This window comes from Pseudonaja textilis, chromosome 15 (assembly GCF_049901715.1).
Source record: "Pseudonaja textilis isolate UNSWEBS1 chromosome 15, rPseTex1.2, whole genome shotgun sequence".
In the NCBI taxonomy this organism is placed as follows: Eukaryota; Metazoa; Chordata; class Lepidosauria; order Squamata; family Elapidae; genus Pseudonaja; species Pseudonaja textilis.
This window is the reverse complement of record NC_142004.1, coordinates 7416172-7439983: the sequence shown is the minus strand read 5'-3', so window position 1 is coordinate 7439983 and position 23812 is coordinate 7416172. Positions and strand designations below refer to the sequence as shown.

General features: G+C 43.0%; 2 protein-coding genes across 4 annotated transcripts; one reads left to right on the top strand and one right to left on the bottom strand.

The window, feature by feature from the left end:
• Positions 1-385: 385 nt before the first annotated feature.
• On the bottom strand, positions 386-9721 carry RANBP1 (RAN binding protein 1). Of its 2 annotated transcripts, none has more exons than XM_026716175.2 (6): positions 9600-9721; positions 7238-7374; positions 6088-6245; positions 5595-5723; positions 4012-4077; positions 386-2607 (listed from the first exon to the last, which is right to left on the bottom strand). In XM_026716175.2, exons 1-6 carry the CDS (start codon positions 9612-9614, stop codon positions 2483-2485), a joined length of 630 nt encoding a protein of 209 aa, XP_026571960.1. In that variant the 5' UTR covers positions 9615-9721; the 3' UTR covers positions 386-2482. The 2 variants fall into 2 exon arrangements, with proteins under 2 accessions (XP_026571960.1, XP_026571961.1); XM_026716176.2 differs by having other exon boundaries at positions 386-2604.
• Positions 9722-9877: 156 nt separating this feature from the next.
• On the top strand, positions 9878-21199 carry TRMT2A (tRNA methyltransferase 2A). 2 transcript variants are annotated; one of them, XM_087913379.1, is made up of 12 exons: positions 9878-10160; positions 11402-11996; positions 12951-13059; positions 13464-13645; positions 15212-15326; positions 15555-15670; positions 16724-16835; positions 17447-17569; positions 17947-18022; positions 18841-18957; positions 19462-19558; positions 20577-21199. In XM_087913379.1, exons 2-12 carry the CDS (start codon positions 11413-11415, stop codon positions 20890-20892), a joined length of 1947 nt encoding a protein of 648 aa, XP_087769505.1. In that variant the 5' UTR covers positions 9878-10160; positions 11402-11412; the 3' UTR covers positions 20893-21199. The 2 variants fall into 2 exon arrangements, with proteins under 2 accessions (XP_087769505.1, XP_087769504.1); XM_087913378.1 differs by having other exon boundaries at positions 9878-10211.
• Positions 21200-23812: the final 2613 nt, after the last annotated feature.

Below are 23812 nucleotides of genomic sequence, written 5' to 3'. Positions count from 1 at the left end.
GCCTCGGAAAAGCACACACAAGCATTGCATTTTACAAAGGGAGCAAACAGAACAGGCAACCTGCATAGTACACATTTACACACAGCAACAACAATTCCATTGTTCCCTTTCTCCCCCTGTCCCCGCCCTCCCAAACCCAAGTGACAGATGAGGAGCTGCACTAAAGAGTCACATTCAACAGATGCTCTTCCCTTCGCACATCACTCACTTTTCGTGCCCCAGAAATTACAATACAGGAAATCAAGTCGTTAAATAGCTCAAAGGGTAGATCAATTACACACAAGTTATCCTGAGACCATGGAGATTGGAGGCCGTAAGAACCAGAAACACAACACACCAAATTTTCGATTCCTCCCCCGAACACTTACAAGAATTAAGCAAAACAAAAAGATGAAGGTTAAATTTATTTCAAAGTTAGCCGGGTGAACAGTGCCTCTTTTTGATAAAATCATTTATAGTGATTTCTATCTGAAAATATGCATCCAATGCCCTTTTACCTTACTGTTGGGTATACTGACAGGCCCTGGGGACTGGTTGAGGTATTTCTGCATCTCCCTATCTGCCTTAGTCAAAGTACAATGCCAAAAATACGCTACTACTACAGGAAGAAACAAATATACATCCATAAAAATGTAATGATTGTGGGGAGAGAGGGAGGGAGACAGAAAGAATATCAAGGAAATACTTAAGAAACTCCAGAAAAAGGTCATGGATGAGTTCAAACAGTTCTGCTGTTAATTGAACAGAAGTTTTTAATTAAAGTAATAACAAGACAACTGCCTTTTGTTTCAAACAAGAGAAAAGGAATGTTTTATAGCCACTCTCTTAATGTAAGCGGGTAAGCTGATGTTTTGTCAACCATGGCAACCTGAAGATCTGTGGATTTCAACTCCTAGAATTCCCCAGGCTGGCTGGGGAATTCTGGGAATTTGGAAGTCCACACATCTTCAAGGTGGCCAAGGCTGAGGAACACCGGAATAACCCAGCACCCAGGAGAACTTGCAATCTTTAAAAGAAACTAGACCAGGCACTCTCAACTTACATGCAAGACTGACAATCTGTGTTACTTTTGGGGGAGATTTCTACGATCAAGAGGTATGGGTCAAGAAGGGAATACAGCTTGCAGAATATAAACACACCCAGAAAGCCTGAGTTATATGTTAAAAGAAAAAAAACAATCTTGCTCCCTGCCTCCTCCGCCATTTCCGAAGACCAATTATAATCCACTTTGCCGTGAGGATGGAAAGCAACAACATACTCGGTTGGGTGAGCACAGCCCATGGTTATGGATGCAGCAGCTCATCACACAAAACGTTTTTGGTCTCTCTGGTGAAAGTTAAGGGTATCCCCGTGCCGTGAATCTTAACAGGATATTCTTTCAAGTATCGGTGACAATGAGGAGGGAGCCCATAATGAAACGTTTGTTACCCAAAAGTTTATTGGCAAAGGAGGGGATCGTGTGGACTAACAGATGCAAATTCAGACATCAGTGCTTTTCCCCAGGTGACGTTTAAGTAAGAAAGGCGATTATTTTTCTCACAACCAAACAGTTATCTTAAAAAAAGGTGAATCCCCCCCCCGCCCCCGTTTCCCCAGAACACACTATGAAAATGCTATAATTGAGAGACAGCAAAGCAACAGAAAATATTACTTGTCTTCATATCTACATGGAGATTATACTGAAAATTTTTACGGAAGGAACTGGACTTCTGTCTCGTTTACACAGAAGAGCCTGTCCAGATTTGCAAAAGATTTTACTCTTCAGGGGAGGGGGGGGGCGGGAAGGCCTTTGAAAGAGGTTTTTTTTAAAAAAATGCATTCGCTGGACATCTCCCGCTTTTGATAATAATTAAAAAGGTATTATTTCTGCCTTTCTGGATTGCCACTGTCGACCGAAAGAAACCAGTGTTTTGAAATACATCATAGGCCATTGTGGGATGACATTAGATTGTAAAGGACATGCCATTTTCTTCTCATAAATTCTGCACAAGAACACTTAAGGGCACTCAAACCTCAATTACAAGAAAAGGAACCTTAGCATAAAATTTCTCCTTTCAGTCATTACAACATTCAGCCACAATGCATTAGAAGTTACTCTCTTTCTTTCCCAATCGGTAGAATTCAGTTACGCTACACCTCACCTAAAATAGCACCCAAACATATAACATCAAGGTAACAAGGGCAGCCATACACGAAGTGTATATAGAAAACCCTGTCCTTTTCATACCGTTTCCAAAGCTTTATTCACTCTCCTGGATGACTATAAATAAGTATTTCCACTATGGAAAAGCGAGTTTTAGCACAGTACATTTTCATGACTGGGGAATGGATCTTTTTTCTTTTTCCCCTCTGGAGAATTCTTCCAAAAGGGCAAAAGCTTAGAAAAACAACAACATTAGAATACAGTTCTTTATAAAGTCCCTTGTAAAAATTAAGAAAAAAAAAATAAGAAAAAAAAGAAAAACACAAGGCCCAAAATGATTTATTGCTTTTCTTCAGCCTTTTCCTTGTCTTCTTTCTTCTCCGATTCTTTGCACTCGTCCTTTACAGAAAGGTCTTCTAATTTTTCAGCAATTTTATCAGCGCTATCATTTTTGTCTGTTTCTGCTAAAAAATGTTGGTGCAGACCATTAGTATTTAATAGGCATTAGCTGGAAACAAGGTTATGGAATACAGCAGGGAAAACATTGACTTTGTAATAATATATGACTGAGTTCGAACTGTAGGAATAGATATGCTAAAAACTGAACATAACATGAAAACCCTTTGCTACTACGGTTCAAATATAAACATAAAAGAAAATCATTTTCTAATTTGCTTTGCCTGAATATCTAAGAAGAATTAGGTATATGCAGCATTTTTACAAGTTTCAACAGTTAAAAATCTGTTCAGAATTAAATGTGATGTGCCAAGACAATTGAAACAGAAATCCACAAGGAAGGACATGTTTGTTTTATTCTGGACTGCTACTCTGGCAGACTTTAAAAGCACTGTAACTATTGTAGTCACACGCAGAGTGAGCCTGCCTATACAGATGAAAATGTAAAGCCTATTGACCAGAATACTGTGGGCCTCAACACCTCCGAATTAATGAAAACACAAAAATATTGCTTTATTTAAAAGGCTCCCAGTCTCGAAACAATTGCTCCATTTCCCCAACGTATTTGACCAGATGGAAAAATATTCTCTCCATTACAACTAAAGGTAACTCATTTCACAGACACAGGTAGTCCTTGACTTACTATAATTCTTCCATCATTAAGCAAGGAAGTTAAATGAATCGCACTCAATTTTATGACTGCCTGCTTCAATTGTTAAATGAATCACAAGGTTGTTAAGGGAATATGTCTTCCTTTCATTGACTTTTGTCAGAAACCGGCTAAAAAAGTTGCAAATATTGATCATGGGATCCCAGGACACTCATACACACGACTTGCCAAGCGCCTTAATTTTTGATGGGTCCATGGGGATGCTGCAATGGTTGCTAGTGGTTATAAGTCAAGGACTACTTGTACCATGTTGAATAGCAGCCCACTAACTTTGCATTCCATTTGGCCAATGATACCGGAATATTTTCATAAAGTTGAGCTATCAATCATAAAAGACAACTGAGGTTAAGGACGGATATTTCCCAAGACAAATTCTGAATGTATTTCCTACAATTAAATGTGAAAGAATGGATGATTAATGACAAAACAATTCTATTATTTATTTTCCAATAAGGAAAAATAAAGAAGCAAAATCCAGAACTGGCACAAAATGAGTGTTAAATGGCAGGGCAAGCAAGGGAGGAAGAGAAATTATCTCCTTCAATGGAATACACGATTCTCGTGCTTACTCCAGGTAAGGTGTGCGAAGTCTATACACATCTTACACACTTCTGTAAAATATGGGTGGAGACTTTATCTCTTCCCTCCTTGTTTGACTGGTTAGGGACTTCTGCAGAAAAGCTTCAGATCTCTTGAAGGGTAATATTCCTTTTTCAGACGTAAATGAATACAAACATCTTACCTTTCTTTCCCTTTTTGTCAACTTCACTCCTACATTCTTCAAATTTCGCCTTGAATTTCTGTGCGTCTGTTTGAAAGAAGCAAAATCAGAGATATGTTGCGGTGAATTTAAGCAAGCAACTCGAAACACGTAGGAAATCATGTGTTTCACTCCCCAGAGGTTAAAATTTGCATGCAATGGATACAATTTCAGCCAAATTTCACCTTCCAGAAGCCCTGTTGTCCTTCTGATGGAGAAAAAATAAATCCCCGAGCAAAGGGTTCAAACAAGCAAGGGTGAGCTCATTGCAGGGAGAGTGAATTTCTATACAACCAAAATTGTGAAATTGGTACGCCAGGAGGAGTTACAGGAATGGCCACTTGAGGTCGCTGTAATCTAGCTCTAGACAGAAACTGCAAGCACAGGTCGTCCTTGACTTACGACCACAATTGAGCCCAAAATTTATGTTGCTAAGAATTTTGCTCCATTGTACAACCTTTCTTGTCACAGTAGTTGAATGAATCACTGCAGCTGTTAAGTTACCAACACAGTTGTCAAGTGAATTTGGTTTCCCCACTGACTGGGACACTGCGACCATCAGTGATATGAACCAGTTGCGAAACATCTGAATTTTGATCACATGATCGTAGGAAGGCTGCAATTGTTAAGTGTGAACAGCGGTCATGTCACTTTTTTCAGTGATGTTGTAACTTTAAAGTCACTAAATGAGTTTTTGTAACTCGAGGACTGTCTGTAGTTCATGCAGCAGGAAAAAGCTTTGTAACTTCACAGGCTGAAGCTCGAGAAGCCTCTCCCTGAATCCGTATTTGCTTCATCCCTTTGCAAATTTCTGGGATACAGGTAATTCTCAACATACACCTATCCTTTTTAGTGACCATTCAGTTACAACAGCAGTGGGAAAAAAATGACTTACGACCATTTTTCACACTTATGACCACTGCACCCTCCCTGTGGTCACGGGATCGAAATATGAACGCTTGGCAACTGGCATGCATTTATGATGGTTGCAGTTTTCTCCAGCTCGCCTGCAGGAGTTGTGGGGAGCTTCCTCCCTAGAAGCTTTCAAAAAGAGACTGGACTGCCATCTGCCAGAAATGGCGTAGGGTCTCCTGCCTATGTGGGGGGTTGGACTAGATGACCTACAAGGTCCCTTCCAACTGTTAATCTGTATTTCTGGAGTCGTATGTGATCCCTTTCGCGACTTTCTGATGAGCAAAATCAACGGGGAAGCCAGATTCACTTAACAACCGCGTTCCTAATTTAGCTGCAGCGATTCACTTAGCAACTAGGGGAAGAAAGGCCGTAAAATCGGGCAAAGCACACTGAACAACTGTCTTCTTAGCAACAGAAATCATGGGCTCAGTTGTGGTCATTAGTCAAGGACTACCTATGCATCACACCATCTACATCCCTCTTAATACATTGGACTTTCTGGCTTAAAAATGTGAGTCTCCTCCTGGCACCTTGAACAGGTTCATGGAACAGTTGTGAGGTTTTCCTGTCATTCCTTAAACCACAAGGAGGGGGAAACCGCTTTTTTTTTTTTAAAAAAAAGTCTAATTTCTCCAAAAGAAGTAACTTACTTTCTGCATTTAAAAACCGAATTGCCAGAAGCTCCGGTTTAGGACTCTCATCCGCAAAATCAGCGTGTGTGTTCCACACCCAGGCCCGGTCACTCCCCGCGTTGGGCTTCAGCTCCATTACAGGTGTGACTAAAGTGAGGAGGGGAGGAGTTAGGCACAGGTAAGGCAGCAAGATAATACAAACTATCAAGCAATATTATAAAACTGTGAAGAACCAGCAAGGTCAAGATCGAACAGTCTATCTAGAAAAGAACGAATGTCCAATTTTCTATTATCCATATTTAAAATATTGTCGAATATATTTCATAATGTTATCGCTGTTGTTCAGTTTCTAACAGTCCAACTTATAACTCCGAATACGGTAATTGGGCCCTATATAGTTTCCTAAAATCGTTGAGCAGAAGGAAGCTATCAATTTTACTCCAGAAAGAGTTTGCTCTTATAATACCAACACATACAGCAATCTTAAGCAGAAGAATACTAAATTACATACTATAATGGTTTGCACAGATTTTAAGAGTCTTATCTCTCCTCATCAGGAGGCGGATGGTCCCCTTATCTTTGTGCTTCAGGAGTTTTACATCCCCAGTGCCACGTTCTTTCCATTCTGGAAGGTCGTTTTCTGATGCGAATCGGAAAAGTTTTGCTCGCCTTCACGAAAAAATAAAATGCAAAAGAGACAGACAGAGATCAATGGCAATGAATATTCCGGAGTATATAGTGAATCAGGATCTTTTAGCATAACTGAGTTAACTGATTTTTTTCAACACTCAACACAAACTTGCAAGTCATAGTTTGATAAAAGCCTCTAAAGAAACTGCTTTAAAATTTATTTTGAGGATGTTAATTCAGTTTCAGTCAGGTACAATGGAGTTCAAACACTTTTTAAACAAGTTTAAATTAAATTAAGCTTCATGATGAGATAAAGCATAGAAGAAACAAAAGTTAGGAAAATAAGAAAAGGAGAAACTTGCAAAAAAAAGCAGTGATTTCTGACTTTCTTCAGTGCAGATTAACAAAAATAATATACTGACCTTTTACTTTAAATCTCAGAACCTTAAAAGTTACTATCAATTACAAAATCATTTTAATCATCGAAACCTAAGCTCAAAAAAGTTTCGTTTTTCCCCCCAGGTTCAAGCAGAAAGTGCAAAAGTGGTTTCCAAAAAGAAACCAAACTAGGTAAATTCTTTAATTCAGAGATTCAATTTCTCCATGTCTGCTAACTCCATCAACTTTACCGTCCTAGAGCAGAGTTCCCCAATGTTTCTGGCTCAGGGGCGGGAGAGGTTCTACGAGAGTAGCCAGAAAGCGTGCAGTTCCATTTGCGCGAGTGGCATGTGTGCCTGCCGCTCACTTAAATGGAGTGTACACGCTCGCTGCTTGCACAAGATGCATGCGTGCGCGCGCTTGCACACCCCTTGCAGCCCACTAGTGGGCCGCGACCCACAGGTTGGGAACCCCTGTCCTAGAGTTCCAACACTGAATAGAATTTAAACGACCCATTTTGTTAAAAGTTAAGCCTGCCACACTATCACATTTCTCACAAAATTGGGGCTTTGGTTTTACACCTGGAAAGTTTACTCCCTGAAAGTTAAGATTGTCTGCTAATTTAATTGCAGAAAGATACAGCTTCAGCTTACATCTTGAAAACTTCCTCCTCGTCTTCCTCCAGAGTTTTGATCTCTTGCTCAGGAAGAGAAACGATTGGCTCAAACTGCGGGTCGTGGTTAGAATCATCTGCATTGTCAGTTGCTGAGTCATGCTCCTCATGTGCCTCCTGCAGTTAGAAGAAAAAGCTTGAAATGCATCAAAGGCTTATTAGAGAAGATCATTTCAGAGAGTTAAGTCTCATAAATACACCCATCTGCCTTCCATTAGAAAGCTAATTTAATCCTATTTCATTCTGAAAACAACAGCAGCAGTTTTTTATGGGAGTCAACAGAACTGCAAAACAACAGAGTTCAAAAATCCAAATCGTGTTTTTAGTTATATTACTTTCTAAACTTTAGAATGTTTTAGCTACCTTATCAGTTTCTAAACTTTATAAAAAAACAGTGCCAGCTTGCAACGCTTCTAAATATATGGTGCTCAACCTGACATCCAACCTTATTAAACATATACCCTAATTGGGTGGTGAACATACTCCCTCCTCCAAGGAATAAACACCAGCACAGATTTGTGAAAAGAATATATAAAAACATCAATAATAGGATGCTGCCACAAAAAACTGAGGCTCTATTCAGGACTCTGGCAATGGTCAGCAGAGAAATAGAGTATAAACAAATTGCACATTCCACTTGTTTGTATTTTAGTCAAAAACCAAGAATGAGAACCAATTAATTGGAATTTGAGAGCTGCTATGTAAATGAAGACTTTAAAACCTGAAGATTTTCCTTCTGCAAAACTGAACCTTGTCTGCACTTTATTTTGTACTTGAAAAAAAAAATACAAATAAACAAATAAAGATGCCCAAAGTGACTTTTGCACATTGCAACTCTTCTTACAGCAATCTGGTTTACCAAAAGTCTGAAGACCCAAAGACACCTGCCCCTTTCTTTAAAAATTTCAATCATATAATAAAATAGAAAATGTATAAAGCATTGTTAAGATAAGAAATTGAATATAAAAACTGAATATGTAATTATGGTCATATTTGTATGTATGTGTGAAACCTGTAATCATGCTATTCTCTAAAAAAGAGATGTTAAAATGTGGAAAACTGAATAAAACTTGTTTTTAAAAAAATTTCAATCATGGAACCTGAAAACCACTATTTAAGGGAATCGCTGCTATTTGCTTAGCCCAACATTTCTCAAACAGTGGCCTGCGGTGCCCCTGGGGTACTCATGATATTCACTGCTATTCATGAAATCAAGTAAATTAACATTTTAAGGTTTTCTCCGTTTAAATTTCCAGTACAAAACAAATCCACAGATATGAAACCCAGTTCAACCAAACCCACCATTTAAAATAAATTAAACCCCACTTGGGTGGAAATATTTGACAAATTTGGGCTTTTGACAAAAGCTGTCAGGACAGCAGAATATTGTAGGTAAAGTAAAAGCCTACTGAATGAATATTTTGCTATTTTTGCTACTGTTATGCTGCCACTTTGCTCTCTTTGATGGGAAGAAACAACAACGGAAGGCAAAAGGGGTCCTGAGTCCAAAAGATGGGCGAACCTAGGAAGCCACAAGAATGTTTGCCAAAGTTTAAGGCAGGCATAGAAATTTAATATTCTTTTTTTTAATGCACCATCTAAAATAGTAGATAGAAATTTGGATCTTTGGGGGGTTTGGGGGAGGGAACAGGAGAACACTGGGGCCCAGAGCCACCTCGTCGGGGAGATGAGCACCATTAAAAAACGTAGTAATAATTAATTGATTCAAATAAACAAATTAATTATTATTGGGGCCAGGCGTGGAAGGGAAAACAATAGGCGGGCATCGCTTTTGGAGGGGGGGGGAGTCAGGGATGCTCGCCCTGATCTCCAGCCAGGGGAAGCCACTCTTCCTTGTGGGGAGAGGCCATTTTCCTCGTGGGTGGGAGCAATTTGGACGGGGGTGCCTTCGGAATGCCAAGCATGCAACCCGCCCCCCGCCCCCCGAGGCAAGGGAGGCCCCCGGATGGTCTTCCAATCCAGATGGTCTTTTGCGGGGAGAGGGGGGGGGTGCTTGCACTCTTCCCGCCGTTCCGCCCACGTCTCGTCCCTCCCCCCGGGAGCACGTGGGCCGCCCCAGAAGGGAGGGGGAGGAAGGAGCGAAGCACGAGGCCGCAGAACCCCGTCCTCGCCGGGACTACAACTCCCCGAAGGCCCGGCCGCAACCGGCAAAGGCAGGGAATGCTGGGAAATGGAGGCCCAAGGCGGCGCTCAAGGTGGGGGGGGCTAACGGGAGGCCTAGCCCCCCTCCCCGTGAGGGAAGGCCGCCCGCGCCTGAGGGGCCTAGCGGCGGCGCGTGCCCCCCTCCTCAGCTCGCTCTCCGCTTCTTCGGCTCGCCTCACCTTCGTCTCGGCCATGGTGGGGCTGCCGCTCCCCCGTTGGGCTCGCTCCCCGTCGCCGCGCGGCTTCCCGCCTCCGCTGCCCGCTCCCGCCGCGAGCTCCGTCGCCGCGCCGCCTTGGCTCCGCCCACGACGCTGCGGCCACGCCCCTCGCGCGGCGCCTGCCGCCGCCGCAAGGGCTGACGGGAATGGAAAAAAAGCGTTTGGGCCGAAACCTCGGCGGCTTGTTTCTATAATAACCCAGCGGAGAAGAACGGCGGGGTTGAAGAGCAGCGTGGGGAGGCCTCGCGCGCGCTTCCCGCCCTCCTTCCCGTCGGTCCTCGCGCGACCTCTCTTCTCCACCCCCCAACTCGAGCAGCGACGCTGCGTGGTGGAGGGGCACGCTCACCCTTACGTGTGCGCGTGCGCATATACGGGGATTTATTTTCCCCCCCCCTTGCTTTGGAGGAAAAAAAAAAAAACCCAAAAGCCCAAGCGAGGACGAGCGACGCTGCGCACGCGGCGTCATGCCGGCCTAGTCGCCTTAGAGACCCCGGCCTTGCTTCCGCGCCTGCGCTCTGCGAGGTTGGTCTTTGGAGGGGGGCCGCTCGCCTGGTGGGCCCGGCGGCGGGTGAGGTGAGTGGAAAATTCCACGCGGGGCTTGTTCGGGTTTTGGCCGAGCATAAGGCCGCCCCTGCAACCTTCCCCAGCCTGGCGGCCTCCGGATGCGGATGGATTGCAAATTCAGGAAGGCCCTGCTTGGAGGAGGCACGGTTCGAGGGCGCTGGGTTGGAGAGCTGCGCAGAGGGTTCTGGGGGATGTAGTCTTAATCCCCTCCCGTTGAACCTTGTTCAATTGGATGCTTTGAGGGGTTGGGTTTCTCAATCGTGGGAACTTTAAAATGAATGGACTTCAATTCCCAGAATTCTCCAGCCAGCATTTCAATACAAATAAAACTTTCAAAATTATACCAGAAATAGCACAATATCAATAAAGCACAATTGCGGCCAATGCCTGCTGAAGCTGAGCATTACAACCCCTCAATTTCCCAGCTTTTCAAAAATAGACTGGATAACCGTGGTACTGGGGTGGTATGAGGGGTTGGACTAGAAGATCTCCGAGGTCCCTTCCAACTCTATGATTCTGTTTTCTTAGATCTTCCTGCATCAATCCAAGGCTTCTGCTTTCTTGTATTTTGCTGGTTATCTGGTTAATGTTTAGGTAGGCTGAGTTTGTTAAAAGTTGTCTCCTGTTCCTTCGCATAGGGTACAGCTGCAAAGAGTGGTGCTGTGGCCTAGAGGTAGAACTCTTGCCTCACAATCAGGTTGGCTGTGAGTTTGATCCTAGGTAGAGGCAGATATTTCTCTCTCTGGGCACCATAAGAATATATCTGCTGAACAAAACTCCGCATTGGCGACAGGAAAGGCATCTGGCCAGTAAACACTCAGCTCCATTCAGTTACCCTGCAAGGGATTATGGGGTCATTAAATGATGATGATAACAGTACAATTGTTGAGCCACTCCTTGTCTTGCAGTTATTTAAAGCTGATTTTTATTACAGGTATTATTTTTGTTTTATCTGTTTAAAACACACCGCTCCTAGAGGTGGGATAAGCCAGTATTCTTAATAACCCATCATAACTCTGGCTAAGAGTCACAAAGGCTCTCTGTAACCCTTGCTATTCAGTTTAATTGTGGTTTGTTACCTTTTCTGAAGACAGTCCATTTAGTTTGTTTTACCCTCAATGATCTCCTCTGTGATTTGGTTCAGGGTTTAGTGCAGAGAGAGAGAGAGAGAGAGACGATTCCGTTATTTTTCTCCACAGTACCTGAAACAATGGAGGAAAACAAGGATGGCGTCCACTCGGTGGATCCAGAAGGTACCACTCCGGAATCGGCGGTCCAAACCGGAGAAACAAATGCAGAGAACCCTTCCGATACTTCCGACATGTACAGGTACATTAAAGAGGACTTGTTCACTTCGGAGATCTATAAGGTCGAACTTCAGAATCTCCCCAGATACGTCGGCTTTAACGAAGTCAAGAAATTCCTTGCCAAATACGGCCTCAACCCGCACAAGATAAAACTGATGGGGAAGCAGACCTTTGCCTTCGTCACCTTCAAGAGCGAGGAAGAAAGGGACAAAGCGATGAAAGTTCTTCACGGCGTCCGATGGAAGAACCGGAACTTGAGCGTCCGTTTGGCCAAACCAAAAGCGGATCCCATTTTGAAGAAGAGGAAAAGAGAGGAAGGCGCCGAAGAGGTGCCAGCCAAGCGCCCGGCTTCTTCCAAAGACGGCGAGGAGGAGTCTCTAAGCAAGCAGATAGCGGATGTGGTGACTCCTTTGTGGACTATTCCCTACGAAGAGCAGCTGGTGAAGAAGAAGAAGCAGTGTGAAGAAGTGTTGGCCAAACTGACCAGGTGATTTGCCTTTTCTGGAAGCTTCATTCCCCTGGTAGATATACTTCCCTGGAAGTAAGACCTTGTCTTATATTTTTTTGCCACCAAAAAAAAGGCACCAGGTCTTATTTTCAGGGGACGTCATCCACTGACTATCCTCACTTGGGTGTGTCGCAAGGCTTTTATAAAGGCCTCCGCAGCCGATAGGATTGATCCAGAGCTTTGTTATCAGCTACAGAGGCCTTCAGGAAAGCCTTGCCAGCCTTTTCCATTACACCTCCTTGGATTTTTCACTTGGGAAACTGGGACAGCATCCTCCACCGCTTTAAACAGCTATCGGGGCTTAGCAATGACTAGCTGGATCCCCGTGCTTCGCTACAAAACTATGTGGTCGGGCTTAGTTTTGGGGGAGGAAAATAAGGGGGAAAAAATTCTGCCTCTGCCTACCAGCATCCCTCGGTATTCATCTGGCTAGCGTCCTGTCAGTGTGTGAGAGAGTTGAGGGCTCTTTGGAAACTGAAACAGTATTTGTTGTGTGAGCAAGGAGGAGATAGCAAGGAGGCTGGGCATGCTTATCTCAACTGTTCTGTACTAAAGCTGGTTGCTGCTCTGAAACTGAGACTAAAATTCCTCTCCTCTGCTTGTGTTTTGCATTTGGAAGAGATTTCTTTTCAGGTGGGGAGTGGGGAGTACAACTCCTTAGCATCAGAGCATGTTAATAATAATAATAATACAGGAACTACTAATGCTCTGATGGTCATTTTGAAAAATCCTTTCTTAGCGAGCACCTAGGAGCCAAGAGGAACACACGTGCCAAATTTCAAGTTTGTAGGCTTTACAGTTCTGGAGATTTTGCGATGATGTGTAAGTGGTCTTTCGCTTTTATATACTGTATATAGATGCTTCATGATGTTGGTTTGGTCTTCCTTCCTTCCTTCTCTCCAGTAAACCCTTTTTTTAATCTTTTGATTTCAGGGACATGGGAAACAACAACCGAGCGCTGCTCCCGTGGCTGTTCCTGCAAAAGGAGAAGCACGATGGGCTTTGTTGCTCCTTGGAGGGAGTGAAGCCATCCCCAGTACAGGTCATGCATACCGGGAGTTTCGTGCGATACCCGTTTCATCAAACTCTTTAAGAGGAAGCAAAACGCAGCCTTGGTCTTCGCGCTGAGTAGCTGCTAAGGCGCGTAAAGGGTGGAATGGATAGAGGTAGTCCTCAATTTAGGGCTGGTGGCTTAGTGACCAAAGTACAGGTAGTCCTTGAGTTACAACCATCCATTTAGCGACTGCGCTAAATGTTACCACGGCACTGTGAAAGGTGGCTTATGACAGGTTTTTCACTCAGACCTGGCTGCCACGTGGGCAGTAGCAAAATCCTGTGCTTCCTGCGTTCTCACCATGGGTTGTGATGGTTGTCCGTTTTGTAGCACCCCGGGAAAGGCGTGTCCCTGATGGCTCCGATCTGAATGTTGCCTTGCTTTGCATTTAGACCGAGTACCGCAACAAATGTGAATTTTTGATTGGCTTAGGCCCAAATGGAGAAGAAAAAATGGTCGGCTTCCGGCTGGGCAAATACAAGGGGGGTTCCTGTGCTGTTGTGGAACCCTTTGAGACCATCCATGTCCCCGCCGAGGCGAAGAAGGTGGCCAGGGCTTTCCAGGAGTATATACGGTGAGCCATCCGCTGTTAATGGGGTTTTCTTTTTCCCTCAGAATGTTTCTTCTACCTGAGATGTCTGCTTTCTGTTTCCCCAAGTTTGGCTCCTGCATGATAGACAAATGTAGTTTGTGTACTTTGTCTTAACAATGAAATTCAAGACAGAGAAAAGTAAAGTCTTACACTTAGGCAAAGAAAAACCAAAAGGACACCTGTAGGCCGGGTGAAACCAGGCTTAATATTTTGTTTGTTTGTTTGTTTATTTAATTTATATTGCCGCCTATTCACCCATGGCATACACAATGTAAAAACCATATATTTAAAACAAAATAAAAACAAATAAAAACTAACAAAAAGAATAAAATAAATTAGTAAAGTACAATAGAACAAAATTTGGGAAAACAAAAAATCAAAAATCAAAAACCAACTCTCACCCCCGCCCCAACGACAGCAGATCACGCTAGCCATTGGATGGGCTCCATCCAATGTTCCCTAGGCCCGCTGGCAGAATCAGGTCTAGAATAGTAAGGGGGCCATTCTAATCTCGGGGGGCATGATGTTCCAGAGAGACGGAGCCACCACAGAGCAGGCCCCTCTTCTAGGTCCCACCAGGTGTATCTTCCTCAGGGTGGGACCCGCGACATTCCTTTCCTCCCTGCTGTAGTGGTCCGGGTGGATGTGACTGGCAAGAGATCTTTCCTTAGATATCCCGGACGAACCGACTAACAGTAACTGAGAGAGGGGATCTTGGAGTCTTAGTGGACAACCAGCTAAATATCAGCCAGCCGTGTGCAGCAGCAGCCCAAAAAGCCAATACAATCCTAAATTGCATAAACAAAGGGATACAATCATGATCAAGGGAGGTACTAATACCACTCTATAAATATATAAAGCCTTAGTAAGACCACACCTAGAGTACTGCATCCAGTTTTGGTCACCACACTATAAAAGACATTTATTTTATTTTTATTTATCAATTGCTTACAAGATAATAGGTATAAGTAAAAACAGTTATGAATACATGGATACAGAAAGAAAAATAAAAAAATATATAAAAGAAACAATAGGACAGGGACGGTAGGCACGTTGGTGCGCTTATGCACGCCCCCTACAGACCTCTTAGGAAAGGGGTGAGGTCAATAGTAGAAAGTCTAACGTTAAAGTTTTTGGGGTTTGGGGAAAAAAACCACAGAGTCAGGTAGAGTATTCCAGACATAGACCACTCCGTTGCTGAAGTCGTATTTCCTGCAATCAAGTTTGGTGCGATTAACCTTGAGTTTGTATCTATTGTGTGATCTTGTATTGTTATGGTTGAAGCTGAAGTATTCATTGACCGGTAGGACATTGCAATGTATGATTTTATATACTATACTTAGATCGGACCGAAGGCGGCGTAGTTCTAGGTTTTCTAGGTCTAGAATTTCGAGTGGTGGCATAAGGTTGAGGATCTAGAAATTCTCTTCTATCAGTATTTATATAGCACCCTCCCCCTCCTAATCTTACAGGGAACACTGGCGGCTGCCTATCAACAATTGCACTTACAATGTCCTGATTTAATAATTAAGGATTTGTAAATTACAGGTCAACCTCTTATGGCGTTTATAGCCCAGAAACCTATGAAGGTCACTGGAAACAGCTAACTGTTCGTACTAGCTCGAATGGCCACGTCATGGCAATTGCCTATTTTAACCCACAGGTATTATAAAATTTGTTTTCTATAATAAAACACGGGCTTTCGGCAGCTTTTTTGATGCCTAAGGGGAAACTGTTAATTCTTGGTTTTGACGCATGGTTTCCTCAGATAAATGTCAACTCTGCTTCAGATGCTATTTTCATTTTTTTTTCTTAACTTAAACTTAGATGTTTAAAACATCTAAGCATCTTTCTGGGGTTTTTTTTGTTTGTTTGTTTTGGGAATCTCTAGAAATTAAGCAAAGAAGAACGTGCTACATTGGAGACCTCAATGGCTACATACTTCACAGAAGGTCCTGGGAAAGACAGCGGAATAACATCTTTATATTTTGTAGAAGAAGGCCAGAGGTAACTACAAAAGATTATTTTTCAGGGTTGTCAGAGATGGGATGCTATCACTGCCTATAAAGGGAGAATCTAAACTGCTATAAAATACAGCTGAAGTTTCAAAATGCTAAGCATTTAGTGGAAAATCTCAAGGTTTATTAAAAAATATTGTAGACTAGGGGCAACCCAGCCTGTTTTCCCAAGATCCAAGAATACTTTTTGCTGAGGTATTCCCTGTTAGGAGAATGAGTGGACTCAGGTAAACATAGTGAGAGTGATGATGAATAACACAACCTGCACACAGATACACTAGTAAAATGTAAGTTTTACTTCCTGTAAACGGGTAAACAAAGTCCAACAAACAGTCCAAATCATACACGGTTAAAGCAGTTAGTATTCAAAACAGTCTAGGGCTAATCCAAAAACGAAGTCCTTTTCTTTTCCTGTATCATATACACAGTTCAGTAAACGGAGTTTGTGAACAGTTGCAAGACTCACAGCAATATAAGCAGAATGACAATGAGGCAAAAGGCAAGAAAAACAAACCAGGTTTCTGGCTCCATCTTATGGCCGTTGGAGGAACCTCAGCCACTCACAGCATTCTCTTAAAGATACAACAGTATTAAATGACTATCTTGTTTTATATATTGCCAACCCAACTGTTAGGTGACTGTCATTCCTAACACTTTTTATTTTACTGTCACAGTAATTACTTACTGCCAATACAATCAAGAGGAGCTGGAAATAGATCAGAATGAAGTGTTAACTAGTGTATTTTTGTCTTCCTGGTTTGTCTATTAGTCCTTTGGGAGCCTTCCTAAATAGCCATTGCCCAATAAAACAGGAACATTTTTAGCTCTTCCATTTCATTAATATGTGAACATTATTTGAGGTCATTTAATTGTGCTTGTTATAATATTGCAGCTGAAGAATCATTGCATTAATAAGTTCAAGCATCAGCTTAGGCCCGTTTTCTGGCCCTAATTTTATCCCTAATCTTAATAGTTGAGTATGATTTGCAGATGCAAGAATGGCTGCCACAAAACCCCTTTTTCTTGCTTCTTCCCTCTCCAGAAAAACCCCGAATCGTGAAGATTTAATTTTGAACAACATCGCTGGTGATAAATACATACAGGAAGATCTTCTGGGGTTAAAATTCCGGATTTCACCTCATGCTTTTTTCCAGGTAATTTTTCACCATGTCATGCTTGAACCTGGTTTTGCAGTTGGAATTAATGGCTGTTTTCTCGAAGTGAATTTTTAGGAAAATGGAGGAAGTGCCCATTTTCCTGGGTCCCCCCGCCCCCCAAAATAAGGACAATTATTTATGTCAGGATTAACTGTAAACCTCCCAGTGCATTAAAATGTTAAAGGGTAATATACAAGCTGAAAAAGTGTCTCTTAAAGGAAGAATTGAAATAAGAGGCATATATTAATCTGTATACAGTGACCTGCATTTTAAAGGCCTGCTGTTCTTTTTGCTAGCTATTAAATAATGTAAAATAAATCAGTGCACTAACATTTTATGCCTAAGTGTTGGTGGGCGACAGAGATAAAAGATATTGTGACATTTTTTTAAGAAGTCCTGTCATATCCTTGGTTTCTCCCTACGGTCCAAATGCGCCTTTTACACTTTTCAATACGCAAAGCTGTATTAAGTGTTTCACTGTAATTTTAATTTGGTATTCTGGTTTGATGGCAAGTCAAATTTCCTTCGACCTGCTGAGATTTTTCTCAGTGGTTTGTCCGCTGCTTGTTAGATGAGTTTAACAGCAAGAATAATGTTGGACTTCACAGGTGAACACAAAGGCAGCTGAAGTTCTGTATTCAACTATTCAGGATTGGGCTGACATCAGCCAGGAAACTACAGTGCTGGATGTTTGCTGTGGGACTGGATCAATTGGCATATCTCTTGCACAGGTGAAGGAACAGGTTGGCTTCCTATTTCCATGGGGAGTGGGGAACAGGATCACACACACACACACACACACACACACACACACACACACACACCCTTAGTATGTAGGCCTAGACCAGAGGTTCTTGAAACTTGGCACCTTTAAGACTTGTGGACTTCAACTCCCAGAATTCCTCCTCCAGTCATGTTAGCTCAGAAATTCTGGGAGTTGCCAAGTCTTGAAAACCCTTGGCTTAGACTTATGACCACAATCAGTACTGGAACTGCCATAGCTAAGCCAGGCGGTTGTGAAATGAGCTGCACCTGATTCTGCACACTTTTTTTTTTGCTCATAGTCAGCAAAGTGTTAACCGATTATTGCCTTTTTTTTATCGTGCAGAAAGTGAAGAAAGTTATCGGAGTCGAACTCTGCCAAGAAGCAGTTGAAGATGCCAAAGCAAACGCTCAGCTGAATGGTAAAATATAATAAATGCTGAAACCTCTTGCTCACTTTCACCAACTCCAAAGATGATGATTTCTATTTTTTCCTCCTCCTCCTCCTCCTCCTCTTCTGTCATCAGACATTGGCAATCCTATTTTTATCAACAGCCATACAAGTGCTGCTGAGCTTTGTCCAAACCAGTCCCTTCGATTTTGAAGCCTTGATGTTCTTCTTCTGCCTGGACCTTCTTTGCCTTCAATTTTTCCCTGAAGGATTAAGTGAACTATGCTGTATTTTTCTGAGTGTCACATCCCATGTTCAAAACGTTCTAACTTTTGCTTTTTTTATGGTTTTGATGATTTCCCTTGGCTTTCCTAGGCGGCTTATCACCACCTCATTTCTGATTTTGTCAACCCAACTTATACGTAACAACTGCCTGTGAATCCACATTTCAAATGCTTGTAGTCTTATCCGTAAAGCAGGATAGAAAAGATGTAGCATCTCAGAAGCCTGATTTTCAATCCAAAGATTTCTGGCAGAACCAAATGGCATTCTGTTCTTATATGCAGTGCACCAATGATTTTCAACCTGTGGTCCACGGAGACCCCACAAGATCCACAATGTCATCACAGGGGGCTTCACGAAGGCTTGCAAAAAAATGTTTAAATCTTGAGTCTTGGGGGGTCCATGGCCACAAAAGGTATTTAAAGGTGTCTGTGGTGAAGAAAAAGGTTGGGAACCATTGCAGTACACAAACTCTGGATATCCAACTGCAGGTTGATGTGGGTATTATGATATTTCTTATGTTAAGCCATTACCACAAACGTTTTCTTCTCTGCTCCCCCCTTTCAGGGTTGACGAATGTCGAATTCCACTGTGGGAAAGCTGAAGAGCTTGTTCCTCACCTTGTGAACACGTTAGCGCTGCACAACACGGTTACAATTGTGGATCCTCCACGAGCAGGTCTACGTAAGTGTGTGCATGGGGAACCTCAGGGCCATTTAAGTAGAATTTTAAATTTACACAATTGTACAGAAAAAATGTGGCACAGTAGGACAAAAACCGGATTGGGTGTGAGAAGAGAAGCAACCGCCGCTTTCAACGTAGGTTCTTTAGCAACACGGCCAGTTTTCTGCTCTGTGTGATCGGTAAACAGTCTTCTAATTTGCCCCTTATTTCTTTTTGGAGGAAAAAAAAAATGCCAAATGTGCCTTTTTTGAGTTTTGGGGATGAAATAGATGCTGCAAAGCGAGTTAGAGTAGCTTTGAACACAGTTAACGCCTTCCTGGTGAAAAGGGTCTGCAGAATTTCTGTCGGATCTTTCCTACTTTTCTTTCTCACGGTGAAGTTGAACGCCTCCCTCCATTCGGAGTGACTGTCGTTTTATTTTCATGTTGCCTTTTCTCTTGACGGGGATAAAAACTGTCGCGGCAGCTAAAAGCCTGATGTTTGTCCAACCATGTAATTTCCTAGATTCCAAAGTAATCCTCGCAATCCGAAAAGCCGAGCACTTGAAAAAGCTCCTTTACGTCTCCTGCAACCCTCGAGCTGCTATGAACAACTTTGTGGAGTGAGTCTACAAATCATTGTTTCATCACTTTAGCCTTAGCCATTGTCCTAGCCACCCTAGTCTTGTCCTCTGTGGGATTGAAGGCCTCTTTCCGCATGGTTGCACCCTTCCAACTTGTATCAAGGCCCCCATCCTATGATCGGGGGGCCTTGATGGGGCGAAGGGTCTTGTGTGGGTAAACGAAATTGTAGGCGATTTCGTCGGACGTCTATATGTCCAGAAGGGTCTTTCCAAAGGAGAACAGGCCAAGTTGGATACCCCAGACCAGGGGTTTTCAAACTTGACAGCTTTGTGAACTTCAACTCCCAGAATTCCTCCTCCAGCTCAGGAATTCTGGGAGTTGAAGTCCACAAGTCTTAAACTTATCGAGTTTGAAGACCCTTGCCCCAGACTAATACTGATCACGTCTGCCAACCTGCACTGCACCAGCCTGGCAGGTTATGGTCCATCCCTTCCACAGGCGATTAAAATCTCAAATACAGCCCTCATCCCCCGGAGGCCCTAGGGCAACTCCCCATAGCAATGGGGAGACCTGGCCAAAGGCAGAGGATGCGCTCTAGACCGTATAGGTTGGAGCAGGGGTGTCAAATTCAAGGCCTGTGGGCTGCTTAGATCTGGCCCACGGGACCGCTCTGCAGTGCCTCTGCTAACAAAAACGGGGCCCGTGGGGCCCACATGCAGCCCCCCTGCACCCCATTTTGGCCAGCAGAGTGCTGCAGGAGGTTTCCATCCTGTCTGCTGTCCATCCCATCTTCCACCGCTGCAGCCCACGGAAGCCAACTACAATGCTGATCCGGCCCGCCAAGAAGTCCAGTTTGACACCTCTGAGTTGGAAGTCTACAAATATCCTCCCCTCCCCTCCCCAGAAAGCCTAATTTGGGCTGTTCCTTCGCTATCACAGGTTGCTATGAGCGAATAATGATTCACGTTAACCCCCTCCGGACAGGCAGAACTGAAGCGGCCTCAGGTCATCAGATAAAAGGGCGAAGATTCGTAACCTGTTTCCTCTCTCCCGTAGCCTTTGTCGAGCGCCTTCTCATCGCGTGAAGGGCAGCCCTTTCCGGGTTATCAAAGCAACGGCGATAGATCTTTTCCCCCACACCATGCACTGCGAGATGCTTTTCTTCTTTGAAAGAATAGAGTATCCAGACAGCAAAGCAAGCAACACCCCTGCAGGCTCAGCGGAAATTCCAGATGTGAAACCAACGGAGATTCCAGATGTGGGAACGGCAGAGATTCCAGATGTGGGAACGGCGGAGATTCCAGGTGTGAAGCCCCAAGAGGCTGACACCACAGACGCCCTCCTGAGAACAGCGATGGGATGTCCCAGTTAGCGGTTCTTGTGGTCCACCCAGCACAGAAAGGCCCTTGTGTTTCACTTCCTAGTCTTAAAAGGTTCTGTTGCTCCTCCCCTTCCTTTCATTACCCAGCCAGCTTCTGCTTAAATTTTTGAAAAAGCACCAAGTTGAAGTAGGTCAACAATTTAAGGGGACTGTTGGAAGCAAAAGGCCTGAAGATACAAATTCAGACTGCTTTTTTATTTTATTTTTTTGTAATGGCGTATTTTTGAAATCATGGAGCAAACGGGGATGAGAGTTCTGTGTGCTAAACGAATTAAAGCCATTGGGTGGCGTTTGTGTTGCCTTTCTTTCTTTGTTCCTAGCCTATGGCCCAAGTTGTATTTGCCACAATCCAGGCAATCCTGGATGTACAACCATAATGGAGTCAGCCCATCACGCACATCATATGGGTTGCAAAGGGAGTGACTAGGCGACAAATAAGTCAAGGACTTCCTGCACTAAATTCTACTTTCATTCAGTTGCTGAATCCCCTAGTTTTAATATGGTTTAAAGAACCGACCATTTCAACGGTTTCCCCACATTTCTCAAGGAAAGAATAAAAGGCAAGAAAGCCTTATTTTCCTGAAGGACAGTGCAGTGAAGAACAGGCCCATCCAGAGAAATACACTGATTTAATGAGGGTTAAAAGGGGGGAGAGAGAGAAAAAAAAGAACAGCTATAATTTTAGGCGTCAAAACTGAAATCCCAAGTGATTTGACTAGAAAAACCGTAAGTTAATCAAGGACTATGACAAAGTTTCCGAATATCTTATCAGACTGTACACTTCTGCACATTCATGCGGAAGCTGGAATGAATGGATGGGAAGGTGGCTCATTGTGGCTTGTGCTTTGGGGCAAATCGTAAGACAGTTTACACTCCGCAAAGTATCCGCAAAATATCGGCAGGGGTGAGAAATACTTCACAGGGACAACAACGACAAGGGGTTTTGTCCCGGCTGTTATTGCGCGTGGTTGAAAAACCTTGCCGAAGATGCTGCAGCACTAGTTAAAATACATGTTAAGTCCTTGACCTCCAACGGTTCGTTTCGTGACCAAACGGCACTGAAAAATGTGACTTTATGACCATTTTTTCAGTTACCTTTCTAGCATCTCCATGATCGTGCGATCAAAGTTCAGATGCGTGGCAACTAGGTCATATTTATGACTGCTGCTGTGTCGCCAGGTCACGTAATCATCTTTTATGACTCAATGGAAAAGCCAAATTCACTTAGCAATCATGTGATTAACTTATCAACGGCAGTGATTCACTTAAACAACTGCTGTTGAAAAAGACCGTAAAATGAGGCAAAGCTCACTTGAGAAAATGTTTCACTTAGCAACAGAAATTTGGGGCTCAAAATTATGGTCAGTCGAGGACTGCCTGCGATGCATAATGTTCTTATACTAGCCTTTGGTTTACAATGACACATCGAAAGGGTTTTTTTTATTAAAGGCGGTGGTCACCTCTTCACCAATTCCGACAGGTAAGGCCAAAACCAAATACTCTCAACTTTAAGAAAAACACTTCTGGAAAAGAGGCAACTGTGATACTCACCAGAGGACCTGCCCCCCACAAAAAAACATTCTAAGCTTGGAGAAAGAAAACAATTTCCCAGCCCCGGTAAGAAATCTTACGTAGAAAAGAAATATCCGACTTCCCCTTGGATCGTTGGTGTTTTTAATACTAGGATAAAAAAAATTAGAAAGGGGCTGTTGGAAGAACAGAAACCAGACACTTAATGTCATGCTACATTCTGTGGCAAACTGACCCGAGGGAACATAAAATGGGATAAAATTCCACAGGGCTAAAATGTCATCCAAGGGCCCCAGAAATAGATGCAAGTATCAAGAAGGAATGCAAGTGTTTTAACTGTTACACAGTTGGATTTTTTTTTTTATTCCAAGATTTCTGTTGGAATAAGCTTCCAACTGAAGCAATCTACCTCCTGCAGAGATAAATGCTATTGCACGTTTTATACAGAGGTTTCAAATATTGAAAGAGGGGCTCCAGCCTGAGTCAGAAAGCTTTAAAGACAAAATCTGTGGCCCTGGTGACCGACCCAGATTGGATCCTGTAGATACCACAGCGTGTGTGTGTGTGTGTGTGTGTGTGTGTGTGTGTATACACACACACACACACGCTTAAGTTTTCGCGGGTGCTTACATGTATGTTATTCAGCTTTGGGTATTTTCCCACGTCATTGTAGTTGAGCTTTTAAAGTTGTAGCAACGTTTCTGCAGAATCTCATCTGCCATCATCAGGCTTCTATATTGTGTTTTTCTGCATTTCAGATTAGCAACCCCTTGGATGTTGTTAACGAGCATGAAAAGGTTTCTAGCATTGCTTGCTTTAAAGGAACACCAAGAACTCGTGAAACCATGTAAACTACTGCTTATGCAAGACTGGGGATGGGATATTGGATCACCAATCCTTCCGTTTAGTTTTTCTGGGATAGTCTTACTGGGGAAAAAATGTTCCAAAGGTGCTTTTTCAAAAGGCCACTGGATTTTGTTTTTCCTTGAAGATGTTTTGCTTCTCATCCAAGAAGCTTCTTCAGTTCTGACTGAATGGATGGATCTAAATTGTCTTGCAGCCATCTGGTGGTTAGCACGCCCTCTGAGTGGCCTTCCACCCTCCACCATTCAGTCAGAACTGAAGAAGCATATATGTTATGTAGTCGCTAGGAGATCTTTGATATTTTTAAAGTGATCGTTAAAAAGTTAAATTATTGGGATTTAAAGAGGAATTAATTGAATGATATATGGGGGGGACGACAAGGGGTGGCACACTCCAAATTGGTAATTGTAGGGGAAACTTTTTTGAACTGTTTAAACTAAGACGGAATTATTGAAATAATGAAATAAGAATATGCGATGAAATTGCAAACCTGACAGATAAAAGTATAACAAATATG

Bases quoted from the DNA above. Each gene is read 5' to 3' on its own strand.
- RANBP1 (XM_026716175.2), bottom strand. The intron at 5,724-6,087 runs GTATGTAATTTA...TCCTCACTTTAG, and splicing joins AATCTGTGCAAACCATTATA to TCACACCTGTAATGGAGCTG. The intron at 4,078-5,594 runs GTAAGTTACTTC...TCTTTCAAACAG, and splicing joins TCGGTTTTTAAATGCAGAAA to ACGCACAGAAATTCAAGGCG.
- TRMT2A (XM_087913379.1), top strand. From the start codon at position 11,413: ATGGAGGAAAACAAGGATGGCGTCCACTCGGTGGATCCAGAAGGTACC. The intron at 18,023-18,840 runs GTAAAATATAAT...CCCCCCTTTCAG, and splicing joins AGCAAACGCTCAGCTGAATG to GGTTGACGAATGTCGAATTC. The intron at 18,958-19,461 runs GTAAGTGTGTGC...GTAATTTCCTAG, and splicing joins TCCTCCACGAGCAGGTCTAC to ATTCCAAAGTAATCCTCGCA.